This window comes from Zalophus californianus, chromosome 12 (assembly GCF_009762305.2).
Source record: "Zalophus californianus isolate mZalCal1 chromosome 12, mZalCal1.pri.v2, whole genome shotgun sequence".
Taxonomy (NCBI): Eukaryota; Metazoa; Chordata; class Mammalia; order Carnivora; family Otariidae; genus Zalophus; species Zalophus californianus.
In genome coordinates, this window is record NC_045606.1 from 13,857,689 (window position 1) to 13,874,443 (window position 16,755).

General features: G+C 45.9%; 1 protein-coding gene across 2 annotated transcripts in view; it reads right to left on the minus strand.

Annotated features, from left to right (window-relative positions):
• The window catches only part of POU6F2 (POU class 6 homeobox 2), a 494,308-nt gene that overhangs the window by 20,679 nt on the left and 456,874 nt on the right, over window positions 1-16,755 (minus strand). For both annotated transcript variants that reach the window (XM_035723420.1, XM_027575065.1), the window contains exon 7: window positions 5,193-5,399. In XM_035723420.1, coding sequence (XP_035579313.1) covers window positions 5,193-5,399 — 207 coding nt within the window. The remainder of the gene's footprint in view (window positions 1-5,192; window positions 5,400-16,755) is intronic.

A 16,755-nucleotide genomic window follows, 5' to 3' on the forward strand; every position in this document is an offset into this window, starting at 1 on the left:
GAGAAGGCAATGCTGTGTGGGAGCCCCTCTCAAGCGGCGGTCCCTAACTTGGGAACATACTGCAAACTGACAGGAGGCACAGAACTGGAAAGGCACAGAAAGGCCTGGGCTGGGCTGCTCTGGAAGCATGGCTCTGGGATGCTGGTGCAGCGATTCAACCGAACATCACTGACTGAGCCCCCACCATGGGTGGGGTCCTGAACCAGGCTGAGTCAGCCAGCTCCCTGTCTTTCGGGTGTAGATACCTAATGACAGCCCAGGTGATGAAAAGGAATGGAGCAGGGGGGAAAGCAGAGAGGAGGGAGCTTGTAGGGAAGCTTCGAGAAGGGGGGATCCTGGACAGAGGGACGGTGGCCAGAGTTTGCCAGACAGAGACGGTGGGAAAGGCATTCCAGGCCAGGGCACTGTCAGCTGGGCTTGGCAGGGAGGGACGAGGGGAGACCAGAAGGGCGAGACACCCAGTTGTGTGGCTGGAAGGTCAAAGGGCTATTTTGTGTTGGAGTTGCTGATACACACGTTGCATCCATCTAGGAAAACTCCTATGCTATTTCAGATCCCTTGTGGGTGGAAATGCCTCATTTATGTCTCATTGTGGGTGGCTCTAAGAAAGAGATCGGGAACCACTGTGATAGGCAGGCAGGGGCTGGGAAAGGCAGTTGATTTTCAAAAACAGGTAAGGGAGTACATTTTGTACTTACTTGAAAAGCAAATGAATGGATTTGGATAATCAGATGGCATTTTGAGGAGCCGATTTAAATGAACTACCTTCCTTTGGTTTCCTATAAAGGCCAAGATTACTCTTTGAAGAGAAGTTGCATGCCTTCATAGAGGACAGTCTCCAAGGATTACAGCTACAGCCTTTAATTTCTGAAAATTTTCATTGCTTTGATTTTACAAATTGCAACATTTTCCCTTTCAAGTGTCTCTACCCTCTTAATGGTGCTACAAACTCCCGCTAAATTTTGTTGGAATTTAGTCAAAGGGAGAAAAAATATACACAAAAATGATGTCTGTGCGGCTACGGAGAAATCATTAATTCACGGTCAGGGGTTGTAAGGGCAAACCAGGGGATGTGGGGCCCTCTCACTTTGGTGGGGAGTTCGCCATAATCCACAGTAGCTGCAGAGTCTAATGGAGGGAACAAAAGCTTACTTTCAAAATCCACCAAATATTTTTGTATTAAGTAGCTTTTTTTTCATGCCCAGAAAGATACTTCTATCTTTCTCGGTTTCTTTCTTTCTTTTTTTTTTTTTATCTAGTCTTCTTCTGACTTTTATTCTCTTGTATTGCTCACCAAGAATCTCTGATGTGATACTGTGAAGGCTGAATCTAGTGCCATTGAGTCTTGGTATATATTTTAAAAATATATTGCTTGCATTCCAGATGATAACTTTGCAGGTTCTCAATCTTTTATCATTGGAATAAATCATCATCAAGAGTAGTTGAGGGTCCACTCTTAGATTTTATTCAGGTTCCTTTAATTAATGCTAGGCAGATGTAAAAATGAAGTTAAGATGTAATTTTTTCATTAAATTAAAACAAGTCACCCCGGGTAATCTGGTCCAAGGTACTTTACTCCGTGAAAGTGAACTCCCTTCTGAGTGTGAGTTAGGGAACTTTCTGCTCCTGTAATTTATGATGTATTTTACTGTTGGAACTATGCTCTTGTGAGAGCAGGCATTTGTCATAAATCACATGAAAAAATAAATTGAGAAACTTCTCTACTGTATGATAGAAATCCTTTATTTTTTAGCGGTTGTCTGTATTATATTTCTTCAATGTAAAGGGTAGTATTTAAAGAAAAAAATTGAAGACTACTATCCTTATGCCTCCAGCTCTGGGCTTTTTACTTGTGGACTCTTGGGCATTTTATGATCTCAGGATCCCAGCTTTTATATCCAGGACTCAGACTTGCGCATCTCCTGTCAATTCACCCAACTTGTTAGCACTCTACTATATGTTCCGGGGCGCTTCAAGGTGTTTCAGAGCTGGTGCCAAGAAATAACAATAGCCATTCGTTTCTTTCCACCATTTCCTGATATTTCTAACCAGGTTCCCCACTGGTTCCCTCGATCTTTCTGGGACTAGAATAGACCACGTGCACATGGCTGCAACAAGAAGGACGGACCCGGGGGCGCCTGCTGTGACTTGGACATTCAGGAAGGTTCGTATGCCACTCTTCTCCAGCTGTGTTCACATGTCCTCTCAGCACTCATGTACACCGTCCAAGACAGTCCTGCTTTCTGGGATGCTGCTCATAATTGACACGAAGTGGACTTGCAAGGCACACCCCCAAGGGGCTGGCTGTTTCTTACCAGTTACTAGCTCTCCAGTTCTACTGTGAAGAAGACAGTCATGGCCGTTAGAGCAGCAGAGGACCACATGTTCCCACAGTGGCGGAAATGGATCAATGATGTCTACTTTGGACAAAGAGTGGAGGAATGGCACCATATCTGCCTTTTTTTTTTTGGCCATTTCTTGCCTAGGTCCTTCTCCTGGATTAAAACCATCCTACCTCAAATCTAGAGCTGTAATTTTATGTAACTGGAATCGTCTATCACCTACACGCCCTCCTCTGAAATCCAAGGTGAGAATGAGAGCTGTTTTGTATTAAATGTTGATGATTTCTAATTAATTCATCACCTTTGTGGCAATTTACAACTTGGCTTTACTGACAGAAATAGTTTTCAGCAGATTGTATGAAAAGAGGCTGATCTCATTTTTCCCCTTAGAGATAATTTTAGCGTAAGTTTGAACACATAGAAATAGGTCTTAAAAAGCCAATAAAAGATAGAGGCTCTTACCTTATTTAGGGAACCATTTAGAAGGTAGAGATGGCATCTTGTAAATAGTAAAAGAAATAAGCTAGCTGAGAGATAGGGGTGAGGAGAGGGGAGGGAAGTCCTCAGTGATATATCTGGCAGGGAGTGAGCCACTGAGTATGATTAAGCTGAGGAAGAAGAGGGGTGCTGGGAGCCTTGGCTCTCCAGGCAGTGGTTTAGATTTGGAGGGAGAACCATAGGGCATTAAGACCAGAGCCCCCATCTCTGGGAAGTGTGTTCAGACCTGACTTGGTTTTACCTAGTGTTCACTCCTCAGTGGAAGAGGTAGCCTTGCTTGATCTACTCATAGATCCCCTCACTGCTTCCTCATGGCATTTACTATAGATCTCAGGTACATATTTGTGCAAGTCTTTGATGAATGTCCATCTTCCTCGCTAGACTGTGAACTCCATGAAGGAAGGGCTCATGGTATCTGTCATGTCCACCAGCCTAGCTTCCATGTACAGTGCCTGACAAATGGCAGGTGGTCAATAAATATATATACTAAACAAATTTTTAAAAATATTTATTGAACAAGCAACTGGATTTTCCAAGCACAGTCTTCGAGTGCCACCAAGAGTGGGTTGTATACATGGTTGGATCAGAAGCCAAATGGCTGAGATCTCTGGAAAGACACTTCTACTTTGTTACAGACAAATGATGAAGAACTGAGCAGTGCTTTCTTCTTCCTTTTTCCTTCGTATTTTATTTCCTTGCTAGACGCTTTACATTATAGTTTTCCAACAACCCGTGAGGCCATCTACTCAGTCACGTACTCACTGTTAATATTTATCTTCTCCTCCCATCACCTTTCTTGTTAGTGCACCCTTCAACTGCAAATCTGAGTCTTAGCCCTTCCAACTTTTGCTTCTTGACTCACCCAGCTGCTGGTTTCAAAATGTTTCAAACAGAGCAGCTCCAGACTTTAAAGCGTTACAACAAAGAAAGAGAGGAATTGATGTTTCTCCATTGCTTTACCTGATTTCATCTCTGTAGCATTTGACACTGTGTCCACTTCCTACTTTTAAAAAACTCTTGGATGCTAGATCGTGACCCTCTGGATTCCTCTCCTCCTTAACTGGCCACTTCTTCCATCTCTCCCTTCCTCTTCCATTCCTTAAAAGCTGTTTCCCCAAGTGACTCCTTCATCTTCCTTCCTTTTCTCGCTCCTCCTGATTTTTTCTGGATGTTGGATTTGTTCTCAGCTATACCGTATGCACTCGTTGACTCTCAGATCCTGTCCTGGATGCTACTACAATTCCAGACCCTTCGTTTCAGCTATCCAGCGCATGCTTTCATAAATTCCTCTTTGTGTTTTGCTATAGTCTCTTAAATGGTTTGTTTACAATAGATGTTTCACCACTTCAGCTCAGCCTCCATCTGCTCCCCGAGTTAGAGTTGTTTTCTTGAAAAATGAAGCTGAGCATGTCATTCCTCCCTCGGAATACTCTCACAGATTCCCAAGCCTGCAGAGTAGATGGTCATCACCATCATCATGACTATGTAAGGGCTTCCTGTGTGCCAGGCACTAACCACTTCATATAGATTGACTCATTGAATCCTCACAACCACTCTGTGAGTCAGGTACTGGTTATCCCCATTTTACAGATGAGGACACGGGCACAGAGATGATGCATGATGTGTTCAAGATCACACAAAGACGAAGTCCATCCTTTCCAGCTTGATTATGGAGCCCTTTCCATGACTGTCCTCAGCCCCCCCTGCACTCCAATCACATGAGCCTTTCTTCTGTTTCACAACACTCCATCCTCCTTCATATTCCCCTGGCTTTGCACCTGCTGTTCCCGTGGCCTGGCGTACTGTGATCCCATCATTGCTCCATCTTCATTCAACAAGACTCAGTCCCCAAATCATTTTATCTGTGAGAACTCAAAACTCTTCAGTCAAAGTTGGCCACTCCCACCTCTGTGATGATATTAAACTTTGTATACACCTGCCCTCTTATGGGATAATCCCTGCTTTATTGTGCAATGGAGTAATTTTTTTTTCTCATTTACAGTTAAGGCATAAATGGTCTTGGTTTCTTCTTGAACCCTTTTAAAATTGTCTGAAAATTAAGTACCATCAGTGTCAAAGTAAGGACGCATCACTATTGAATTGTAGGCCACTATTGGTTTATAACTTAATATATTCATATTTTTGGATTAGAGAGCTAGCTCTTACCTATATTCTCTAAGAATGAAAAAAGAACTACTTGCCTTTTGAAATTATTGATATGTTAGGATTCAGGTTGGAATATTTTGTGATTTAAAAATTATTCTTCATTGATTGAGACCAAACAGAAGATGAGCGGTAAGGAAGGGGGGGGGGGTCCAGGTAGCCACGGCTGCCTGGACTTGGGGCCGTTACCTGCTGGCCGGGCTTGATGGGTGAGAGTGTGATGCCCTGGGTGTTGATCACTGGGAGGATCTGGTTCCCGATGACCGTGGCAATGATCTGGCCCTGGGCGTTGGTCAGGAGCTGGGGGGTGATGGGCTGCACTTGAAGGCCCTGAGTGCCGCTCGCCGCTTGGCTCGATGGCCCTGGATTCGGCATCAGAGGAATGGTCCCAATAATCTGCAAGAGACGGGCCCAAAGGTGAGGTGCTGGGCTCTGCTCTGGGTCTGCACATGCAACCGAAGACCACTCATGCCCTGCTCTGTGCAGGATGCTCCCGAGAGCCCATCGAGAGACCATGGTGACCAGATCTGGAGATGTGGGTGTGGAAGACAGTGGCAGGGCATGAGCATCTGCAGGAGAGATAAGCACACATGAATGGGGTGCATGGAAAGGCAGGGGAAAGCATCTTACTTGAAAGTAAAACCAAGCTTCAGTGAGGACACAAACCTGGGATTTCACAGACATCTGCTTTGTTGTCTCAGAACCAGCTAGAAGATGGACTTCTCGTGGCAACCAAGACCCTCGTCTAGCAGGAGAGCCACATATCTTCCCCAGATGAGCCCCTCAGACCCAGCGTGCTCCCTCACATCCTTTCCCCTGCCTTGTCCTCATCTACTGTCTCCATCCCTGCATCCTTTTACCTTTCATCCTACTCCTCCCTCAAGGTCCTTGGCATGCCAGCAAGAGTGCACCTCACCACCCTGGTTCTGGCATCAGGGAGACGGGATTCCATTCCCAGCTCTGCCACCTACCAACTCAAGGAGCCTCAGCTTTCTGAAGGCTTGAGAGAATTGGGATCACAAACAAATGCTTGCAACTCTAAAACAGAGTTGGAATGGCAACCGAAGATGGAAATTTTGAAAATATGCCTTTTAGACAATGTGTTTGAAACTGGATCTTAAGGGTTAGAAGTTCAGGGCTTCTGTGGCAGGTGGCAGATAAAGTTTCTGCTTGCATCTAGTGGCTTGGGCTTCAGTGAAGGGATCAGGCGGAGTGTTGCAGGAGGGACCTCGCTGGACCCACTCACGGTGCTAAGGAGGAAGGGCGCATAGGCAGGATAGCAAATGGTCAGGGTGTCTCTGAGATCTGGAAACATAGATCACATTCATATGTTGCCAGTACAGAATGAAAAGATGATGTGTCTTCCAAAGTTACGGACTCTTCTAGGGGAGTCACGGAGCTGGTGGTTGGATGCTTTCCCCTCCACACGGCACGGGATGGCTCAGCAGCGCTGCTCTTTGAGTCACCTTCCAGGGTCCCCTCCCAGATGCGAACTGTGGTAATGCAGCCTTGGGGCCACCAAGACATATTCCTAATACTGTCTCCGGAAGTGCTTTTACATCCACGGTTTCATTTCCTTCCACGTTCTTACGTCCGCTAGCAACTGCACATTAGTCCCGCCCCCTTTAAGTGGGTAAGACCGCGTAGGCTCACCTGTCACTTGATGTAGGTGCTGGTAAGTGACAGAGCTGGAGTCCAGGTCCGCTGAGCCCCAGATGGTGACTCTTCCATCATGTCATCTGGTTCCCACCGCATGGAGGACATGGGCGAGGACCCACTCTTAGGGAGGGCACGGCATCCCGTTTGTAATTTCCCTCCAGACAACACGCTGCTTGTGGTCTGAGTTTATAAATGCTTCTGTTTTCTGCCCCTGCAGCACTCCAGAGGGGGCTTTGGACACAGGTTCTCCACACATGTCTTTTGAATGAATGGCTTCTAGACTCTGCTATCACTAGGATTCCAGAAGCAACAAGAACCACAGGAGAACCCCAAGAGCGCACCTTTTATTGCGGAGGATCACAATGGAGGGAGCGCCCCCTCCTCACTAGGCCGTTGCTTCCACAGCAGAAGCCCCCGTGGGATGGCGCTGCTGGAGGAGCTGTGTGCATGCTAAGTATTGGGGGCAGTTGTCCGTGGATGCCGATGAAGGTCACGTAATGACTGCGAAAGCGATCAGCAGGCTCTTAGAGAGTCCGTAGCTCTGCGGGTCTCCCTGAGCAAGCCTGTGGGGTCCGGGCTGCAGCATCAGCAGTGAGTCCGTCCCAGCAGGCCCAGCCAGCAAGATCAGGAGTCCACATGGATAGATGAGAGCACTTAAGTACTGCATTGATGAGTGGCCTTGCAGGAAGCAGCTTAGGCTTCAGAGGCTCTTCCTCTGACCCCACAGGCAGTGTGGAGAGGCCTGGGGAACAGGGTCCTCTCCCACACCCACTCTGACTGGTCCACTCTGGCCTCCCCCTGTCTTCGGCCTGAGAAGTCCCACTCCATTGGACTGGCCTGAGTTGAAAGCCAAGAGAAGCCGATTCGTTTAGGTGGCAGGGTTGTGGGTTCTATTTTAGGCAGCATGTCAGCGTGTTTAGGAGCCCGTGTGAGTAAGTAAGCCGGGAGAAGGCTTCCGCTGAGGCACAGTGCCTGACAGCTACAGAGCTCACTGTGATGCTGGGAGGCATTCTGCTCTGAGAAGATTGACACGAGTCTCTGCTCCCCTCGCAGTAATGAGATGCTTGGCCTGCTTTCCCGCTGGAAAGAGGAAAGGCAAATGCAAACGACTCACCAGCCTTTCCTGTAAGTGCATCCTCGCTCCAAACACTGTGCTTGACATTACTAAAACATGGGGCCACTTACGTCTCCTCCCCCACCAGCTCCTCTCTTCTTTTGGGGCCCCCAGCATCACTTGTGGAGGGCAGGACAGCACTCATGTCAGAGCCAGAGGGATCTGGGACTGCACGGCTGGAGGGGCCCTTTAGCAAGGAGGGTTTGTCTGCCAGCTGGGGGGGTGGGGTTGGACAGTTCCAAGGTCTGGAAGCCTTCTGTGAAGCTGTGCATTTCTCATTCTTGTTCCCCTTTGCAGGGGAGTTGGGATGACCATCTGGGCACATCATGAACTTGGCAGTGCACTATGGGGGTTTCCTAATATCCCCCAGCGTGCTCCCATTCATCGAGGGTAGAGATGATCACACACTGTGTTGTCTACAAATTCCCAGATGTGCCTGTTTTGCTTCGGTTGGCCCCGACTCCTCTCAGCACTTCCACAGACCTCACCAAAACGCTTCCTCGGATCCTGACGCCAGAGAGATCTCAACAAGGAAGCCAGAGATGCCGGGGCAGCCATGGTATGAGGCCCTTGGCACTTGCGTAAAGTTGGCAGTTTTACTTGTGGAAATTGTATTTGAAATTAGAGGCCTTTTGATATTCAAGGGAAGTATTTACATCTACACATATTCCAAGGAAATCAGGAAATTAAAACTGATCTTTGATGTTAGGAGAACTCTGACTGGAGGGCAAAGAGAGAGAGGATGCTTCTGAGAGCTCTGTAGCCCGAAGACTAGCCTTTGGAGTTTGCATTTCTGGCTCCCAGAGGTCAGGATTTGCAGCTAGGAGAGTCCTGATGGAAAGATGTGTTGCTGAGCGAACAAGGCCAGCCAGTAGACTGTGACTCCTGGTCAAGGCATTAACTATACGAGAGAACTGACTTTGGCAGAGCAGCCTGCTGCCTGCAGGCTCTTTTCTGCAGGGAGTGTGGCATCACACGCCATGGAGAAGACCAAGAAGATGCAACTGGGGGCAGAGGAGGGGGCAACAAGGCAGGCACATTGCATGCCAAGATTCTATCAATTCAACAGAGAAATGATAAGTACCAAACAAGTGGCAAGCACTACCTGATAAGAATCTCTATATCCATGTGATGAGTGCTCCAAGGCATACTGGGAATGAATGAGCGCTATTGGAGGAAGAATGATGAGGGTGGTTAAGGGAGACTTGACTGAAGAAATGGGGGCAGGGCAGAGCCTCGAGCATTGGGTGGGATTCAGGAGGGCAGAGAAACCATTCCAAACGAGAGACTAGCTGGACGTGAGAAACACGGGGGATGGTGCACTGACTAGTTTTCAAGCAAGACAGTTGAGACAGTGGAGCAGGGACAGGTCAGCATGGAAGGTGTCAAATCCCCTCCAGGCAAGGGGATTCAAGGATGGTTATTGAGGGGGTGGAAAGGAGCACAGAAGTGGAACTATTTCTGGTGTGAAGACAAAGGTGTGGATAGAAGAGACTGAAGCAGTGAGAGACTCTGGAGAGGAGCTCAGTCACCCGGATGCTATTGTAGTTGGCTAAGGGTGAAGCAAAAAGCCTCCATGAATCCCTGACAGAGGGGTTGCTGGATTCGTTGACTTCCACTGCAATTCAAAACGCATGGCCTACTTTATGCCTTGGTTGCAACATTAGAAATTTTTGGGTGAAGTTATTGCCCCATCAATCCCACAGCAAATAGCTCAGGCATCATTTGCAATGATCCTTGATGTCTTTGCCCTGGCCCTAACAGTAATGACTCATCTTCTCATGAATGCTTTAACCAGGCCTGGGCCCTTACTTGTATTGTAATGATAACTTGTGACCTAAAAGAGCTCTGGCCTCTTCGACAGGGGACTTCCTTGGTTGTTGTTGCTCGTGTCCACCTGTCTTTTTCCTTGGAGGAGTTATGAGCATAAACCACAACCTAAAATGAAGTGTCGTAAGAGCAACTAAAAAATATAGTTAAAATGACTACTAGTGTTCATTAACACATCTATCCCTGTTTCCGTAGAAGTTTGGGTGGCTTACACATAAAAGTGACTGTTGTTCATTCAGTGGCAATTAGGACTTTAGCCATCATAAAGATTATCTTGGGACTGTAGCAAATCTCAGCAATTTGGGGTCACCGGGTTATCATCATAGTGCCCTTACGGACTTCGTGCTAGTTGAGGTGCTCAGTAGGGACGAATTAGGACCGATGGAGGATAATGTGCACTGAATTTATTCACTGCCCACATGTGGTGTCCTCAGCCGCAGCCGATGCTGGCATCACTGAAGCCCAGGGCACCCAGACAAGTCATCTGATGGGCCACAGGTAATTGTCTATGACATGCTGTTAAACTCTGCCTCGGAGAATGTGTTTGCAGATGTCAGAATGACAAGTAATTTTGTTGCACATATCTTTAAGAAAAGGAAATCTGTCCATACTGTAAATCGGTGACTTTCTCAGCATGTTCAATCCATCCGCAGAGACAATTCTTTGCCAAATATTTGTGTAACCTCAGCATTTTTTGGTCAAGAGGCTTTTGTTAACACTAGCATCGAACAAAGAGCACCGGAGAGCCAGGGAGCGGGTGGTGAGCGATCCCCAGGATGGAAGCAGCCCATCACCTTCCCCTTCCTCTGTGGTCTGGCAATAGCCATTCTCTCTCTTTCTCTGAAGGAGGATTTTGTCTTCTTTATATAACACAGTCAGTGATCTCACTTGCCTCCAGTTGTAAGGTTAAACCCACTTAGAATTATTTTGGCAGCTCTGGTTAGGATGTTGATTCCACGAAAGGTAGGAGAAAACAATTATTCTCCAAACAAAATTTATTTTTCCGAGACGCAGTCGTGCCTTCTTGCATTTGGCTCTGTCCAAGATGGGGAAAAAGAGAGGCATGGATATTGAGAGGGGCTTTAGCAGAGAATCTGAACCAGAGAAGAGTAAAAGCATGAAGATAAGCAGATGATGGAGCTCAAAAGAGGGAGATGCTCAACTAAGGACCCTTGGCTTTAATCTTGGAGGCAATGCCAATCAGTTGGCTGTGGCTTCCCCGAACTCTGGAGGTCTCAGGGTTTGGGAAAAATACAGCACCACTAGTGACTAACAATGTCTGGCTTGGGTATGGGCATCGGGAATGGCAGTGCCTAAAAATGGCATCACCGAAGCCCAGGAGATGAGACAAATTATCTTAGAGCAATTTGCAAGAAATGGATGACACGTAGCTCTTTAATGAGCAACTGTGAAACAGAATGTCTTAAAAGGTGTACGTTTTGACGCTTGTGTTATGGTTATTGAGAGGTGCTCTACCCCTGGGAATATCTATCTACTCAATGTTTCCCGCTGTCAGTTAGAATTAGGATCCCCGTTGGATGCTTCGCTATTGGTTTTCGATTTTGGAAACACACTCACAGACAAGAGTAAAGAATTAGAGGTGCCAGGATCTTCACAGTGTCACTTGCGGTCACATTGGGAGAAGGATAATTTGCATGAAAGCCGGATGTTGTAAAGACAGCAATAGCATCAATAGAAACAATCCTCTTCTCTGAAATCTTCTTAAGAGCCATTAAGGATCATTCTCCTTAATAGAATTTAGGATAGGTCTATAGAGGAATAAAATTCTCCACTGGCCAGGTTCAAGCCCAGGCTTTGCCAGTAACCCGTGGGACATCGTTGGCAAATTACTTCACTTCCTAGAACCTCAGGGTATTCATCTGTAAAATGGGAATAATGACGCCCACTTCATAAGGATATTGTGAGGATGAAATAAGATAATGTACACAAAGCACGGAACACTGCTTCACCAACCAAATAGGTGTTCAATAAGTGTTCGTTCATAACTTAATTTTACTTACGTGCCAGTGTGGTAACTCCTGGCATTTGTACTAATTTGTAAAGGCTCCTTTGTGTTATTCTGAGTATTATGATGTCACCATGAAAATAGTTTACCATGAAGAACAGAAAACAGTAGTTCACCATGAAAAATAATTAAATCCTCCCTGTCTTGTAACAGAATGCTAACCTGAAGTTTCCTTTGAAGCACCAAGATTCAGTAGATGTTGCAATCCAAGGGAGGGACTAGACTATGCTGCTGAAAACCAGTAAGACAATTCAAGAACTCAGAGGGCAGACACAGAAAGATTTTGAAATTCTGTGTGTCTTCCTCAGTCCCAGGGGTGGGGCATCGGGAGTTTCTCCTCACCTCCAGGTTAGTAAAGGTGGTTGAGTAAATATCGTCCCCTCAAATTTGGGGAACATACACCTAAAGAATCTAAAGGTGAGAGGCTGTGGTTTTTGAGCTGAGGAGGGAAGAGAGAAAAAGAAGAGCAAAGAAGAGGAAGAGAAAGCAGAGGGATGAGAGACAGAGAGAGAGAGAGACAGAGAGAGAGGGCTATACTGCATTGGCCCTTGCCCATAGCACTGTGCTGTTGGAAGGTCCCAGCTGGGCCTCAGACGACCTCATGAGAGAGCTGGCTTGAGCCATCTGCTGGCCCAGAGGGCGGAGGCCGTCTCTTAGCAGTTCAACAGAGGGCCATTTTTATGCCCATCTGTACCCCCCCCCCCCACTTCAGCCTGCCCTGTCAGGAACGGAGTTAGCAAGCTGAAGAAAGGAGAATCATTCCACCAGGGAAAGGCTACCCTTTCCCACAGCAGCAGCAGGAAGGAGGCCCGCCTGGGGACGCTGCTGGGGGCTGTGGGAAGTTTAAGTTAGGTTCCAAGTGTTGATTATTGTCAGGGAACAGGGCATCTTGTTGGCACCTTAACGTCACTCTAGAAGACTGAGTTTCCCTGAGTGCCTACGAGAAGTCGTGGGGCAAGAGCCTGAGCTTTAATCCAAGGGGAAGGGAGGGCCTGTGGCCCCCGAGCAGGTTGGCAGGGATAGTGAGAGGCTCTGAGGATTATATCCTGCTGGGTATCACTTCTGTCCTCTTGCCCCACTTTTGGGGCTTGATAACTGTCAATTATGTGACCAAGAGATTTAAGCTTGTCATTCTCTCCCGACTATCTCTCATCACTGCCTGTGAGAGGGGCAAGTGTGAGCCAAAGGTACCATCTCTTTATGTTTTTCTTAGAATGTTAGCATTTCGGGCCCATAGTTCAGTGGGTTTTTTACAAATTAAACATGACTTAATCGTGAACATTAGCGAGTATTTTCTAAGCCATTCCCATCTGCAATTTTAAAAACAGGCAAAATAGGGACGGTCTTTACCTCAATCATTAAGATCAATAATACTAAAAAAGGAGTACCTGTGGGTCATGGGACTTTGTTCACTGAGAACACTTGCAAAGTAGAGGAGAAATGAATGCAAGAAGGAGACTTGGGGGATGCCTGGGTGTCTCAGTCGGTTAAGCGTCTACCTTCAGCTCAGGTCATGATCCCAGGGTCCTGGGATCGAGTCCCACATTGGGCTCCCTACTTGGTGAGGAGCCAGCTTCTTCCTCTGCCTGCCGCTCCCTCTGCTTGTGCTCTCTCTCTTTCTCTCTCTCACTCTCTCTCTGTTAGATAGATAGATAGATAGATAGATAGATAGATAGATAGATAGATAAATAAATAAGAAAGAAAGAAGACTTGGAAGAGAAGAGAAAGTTTGATGAGTTACCAGAGGGAGGATTTAAAACTGTGAGCACAATATACACCTTCCCATAGACTATGAACTTGGTTTAGTTCTGAGAGCTGGTGGCTGCTATTTCTCACACTGATTGTGGGCATGTCAGCTGGTGAATTACTGAACCCTATATCTGAAACTCATGATGTACTCTATGTTGGCTACTTGAATTTAAATTAAAAAAAAATAAGAGAAAAAAATGTCAGCCGACTTAAAAATGGATACTATGGCAATGCTTTCATTCCTGAAATGCTACTGAAGCTCTTGAAAACCTGAAAGTTGCACCAGGGAGAGCCAGTGCCCACCAAAGGAGAAAACAGTGACAATACCCAAGGGAAGGTCAGAGGAGTCAGGAGGAATTTTGACCTGGTCATTTGGCAGTTATCTTAGCAAGACTGTTCTTATCAGCAACAACACTATTTATAAAGTACAGTAAAAATGTGCATATGGGTCTTTACTTCTTGTCTTATCTTTAATTAGACATATGATTAAAGAGCACAAGACTACCCCAAACTCCCAAACACTCTCTCAAACATGGTCTTTTATTTGTTTAACTGTTGAGAAAGAGGAAGTCTAATGTACATGCATTTGTTTTCCAATTCCAAATGATGAGGCAGGGGGAAAGGGGTCCCACACGATCTTCATGATCTAAGACAGGATAAGTCATGTCAATTCCACAGGTGTTTGATAGGAATGATTTGCTTATAGTGCATGGCTTGAACCCGGGTTCCACAGCCCATTAGCAGCAAACATTGTGGAAGAAACGCCACATCTCAGGGAACTGACAGGTCTCCCAGGTAAGAGTCAACCCAACTGATACGATGATCATTCTTATTGGACCTGAATCTTTCTTGAGTCCCTTGGCAAAATGAAGTTAGCAGCTGCGACCACAGTCTGAACTGTTGACAGTTCCTATTATAATAACACAACAACTGAATCTGGCACACTTGACACTGCATGCAGGTGTTTTTGGTTTTTTCCTTAATTTTTTTAATTTTAAGATGCATCGCAGTATCTGTTCTTACATATTTTACTGTAAATGTGAGATTTTTCTATCCCTCTTTTATTTGGGTTCCCACTCAAGCATTAGGAAACATTGGCAGAGTAAAAGTTTCGATCCAGAGTATAGTCTAAAGATTAAATTAAACGTACACAAGATGATCCTATGTTGAGATAGGAATTAAGTGGGGAGTCATTGTAATTGCCTGCCTGGCTTATTTGTGGAGTGACTGGTGGGCAGGGATCAGTGTCCAGGACACAAATCTTTTTCCTGAACACAGTATAGGTGCCCACCATCAACACAAGTTTTCTTTTTTTTTAAGATTTTATTTATTTATTTGACAGAGAGAGACACAGTGAGAGAGGGAACACAAGCACGGGGAATGGGAGAGGGAACAGGCTTCCTGCCTAGCGGGGAGCCCAATGAGGGGCTCGATCCCAGGACCCTGCGATCATGACCTGAGCCGAAGGCAGACACTTTAACCACTGAGCCACTCCTCAACACAAATTTTAAAATTGTATCTGAATTATAAATCTACTCTACTGAAAGGCATATTGGCAAGCTCTGGATTATTTAGTTCTTTATTTCTCTATGGTGCTATTTTCCCTCTACCACTCTGCTTTTACTTAACTAGAAGGTGGGATGAGGAAGACAGAGGAGGGGAGAGTGAATTTTGCAAAATATTAGCTCAAGGTTTGATTGGGCCTGATGTGGAATCCAAAGTTGACTGGCTTCGTCTGGGACGCGACAGAAACACCCAGTGATACAGAAAAGGTTCTCCCAGCAAAGCTTAAATAAACAAGACTCTCAGCACTAAATGCAATTTTCTTTGGGCAAGGGAAGGGGAATTTGGAGAGATTCTTTTGGAAATGGAAGGAGAAATTGCCACTTTGTTCCATGCCCATCTTTCCCTTGGAAATTTATCACTTATGGTTAGCAATTGGTTTGTTTGGTTCTTTATATGAATATTAATATTTACATATTAAAAGTATTTTTATATGAAGAGATAATACAGACATATTAGCAACTCTTTCACTGTCAGAAAGAGTAGGGGATTGGAGTGACTGTAGATGATTCTAGCAAAGGAACAAAAATCTCTTCAACCTTATCTGGAAAAGCCAGTAATTGAACATCTTTGCTTTATTCTGAATGGCTTCAAAATTAAGAGTGGGTGTTTTTTTCGTTTGTTTTTTTATTTATTCATTAGAGAGAGAGAAAGGCAGAGAGAGCACCAGCAGGGGGAGAGGCAGAGGGAGGGAGAAACAGACTCCCCGCTGAGCTGGGAGCCGGACATGGGCCTCGATCCCAGCATCTGGAGATCATGATCTGAGCCGAAGGCAGACGCTTAACCATCTGAGCCACCCAGGTGCCCCAAAGTGTGTTGTTTTATTCATGCATTTGCTTCATGCACAAATTAATCCCTTATATATTCACTCACTTATTCACTCACTCACTCAGCAAATCCTTTCGGGGCTCTGCTGTGCACCCCGCGCCCAGCCCTACCATCTGCTCTCATTCTTACTGTAGAAGACCCGGAAATCGCCCAGCCATCTGAATTCATGAAAATCCTTTCTTTTGGATTAACAAGAGCGTTCTGCAAATCTTGCCGTCTATGGCACCAGCAACCGGCCAATGAAGAAGAAATCCTAGGTTTCCAGTAAGCAGAATGGTCAAGATGGCAGCAATTACATAATGCTACAGCCCCTTCTCTTGACGAGTTCCTGCAGGCTCTTTTCTCCTTCTGGGAGACTGCTGCATTTGTCAGTGGCTTGAGGTGATCTCCCGCGGCCCCTCCTTTTGAGGACTGTTTGCCCACTCACATGCGTCCCTGGACAGCTGAATTCACCCTTCATTGACATAGATTCTTATTTTCTCTTGAAAAGTAGCAGGTTTTTTTTTTTGTTTGTTTGTTTGTTTTTGTTTTTGTTTAATCTTTGAAGAAGGCCACTAGGTGCTAGGCACCGTTCTAGATTTTGGGAGTCTGAGAAATATCTGATGACCCTCACTTTTGTTTCAAAATCACTTTGACTGTAAAAAAAGGAAAAAAAAAGAAGCTGGTTTTGATGCCTGCAGAAGTTAGGTGGCAATCAGGTAACCATCAGGGGGGTAGGTAGAGGTAGATCCATTGGGACCTCTGGTCCCCAAGAACATAAACAGAAACTGCTGATTTCCCACTAGAGACGAGGAAGGACAGGCCTATGGTGGGGAACTCCCTTCAGTTTGCACAGAACCATGTTCCTCCTCAGTGACCACACGGCCGTCGTAAGACCTCTGTCATCTTGATTCCACTATAAGGACCTATATGAATTCATTTTGTGGTAAACAAGGGCTGAGGTCCACCGTGCTCTCACACAGCTCTCCCCTCTTCATCTATGA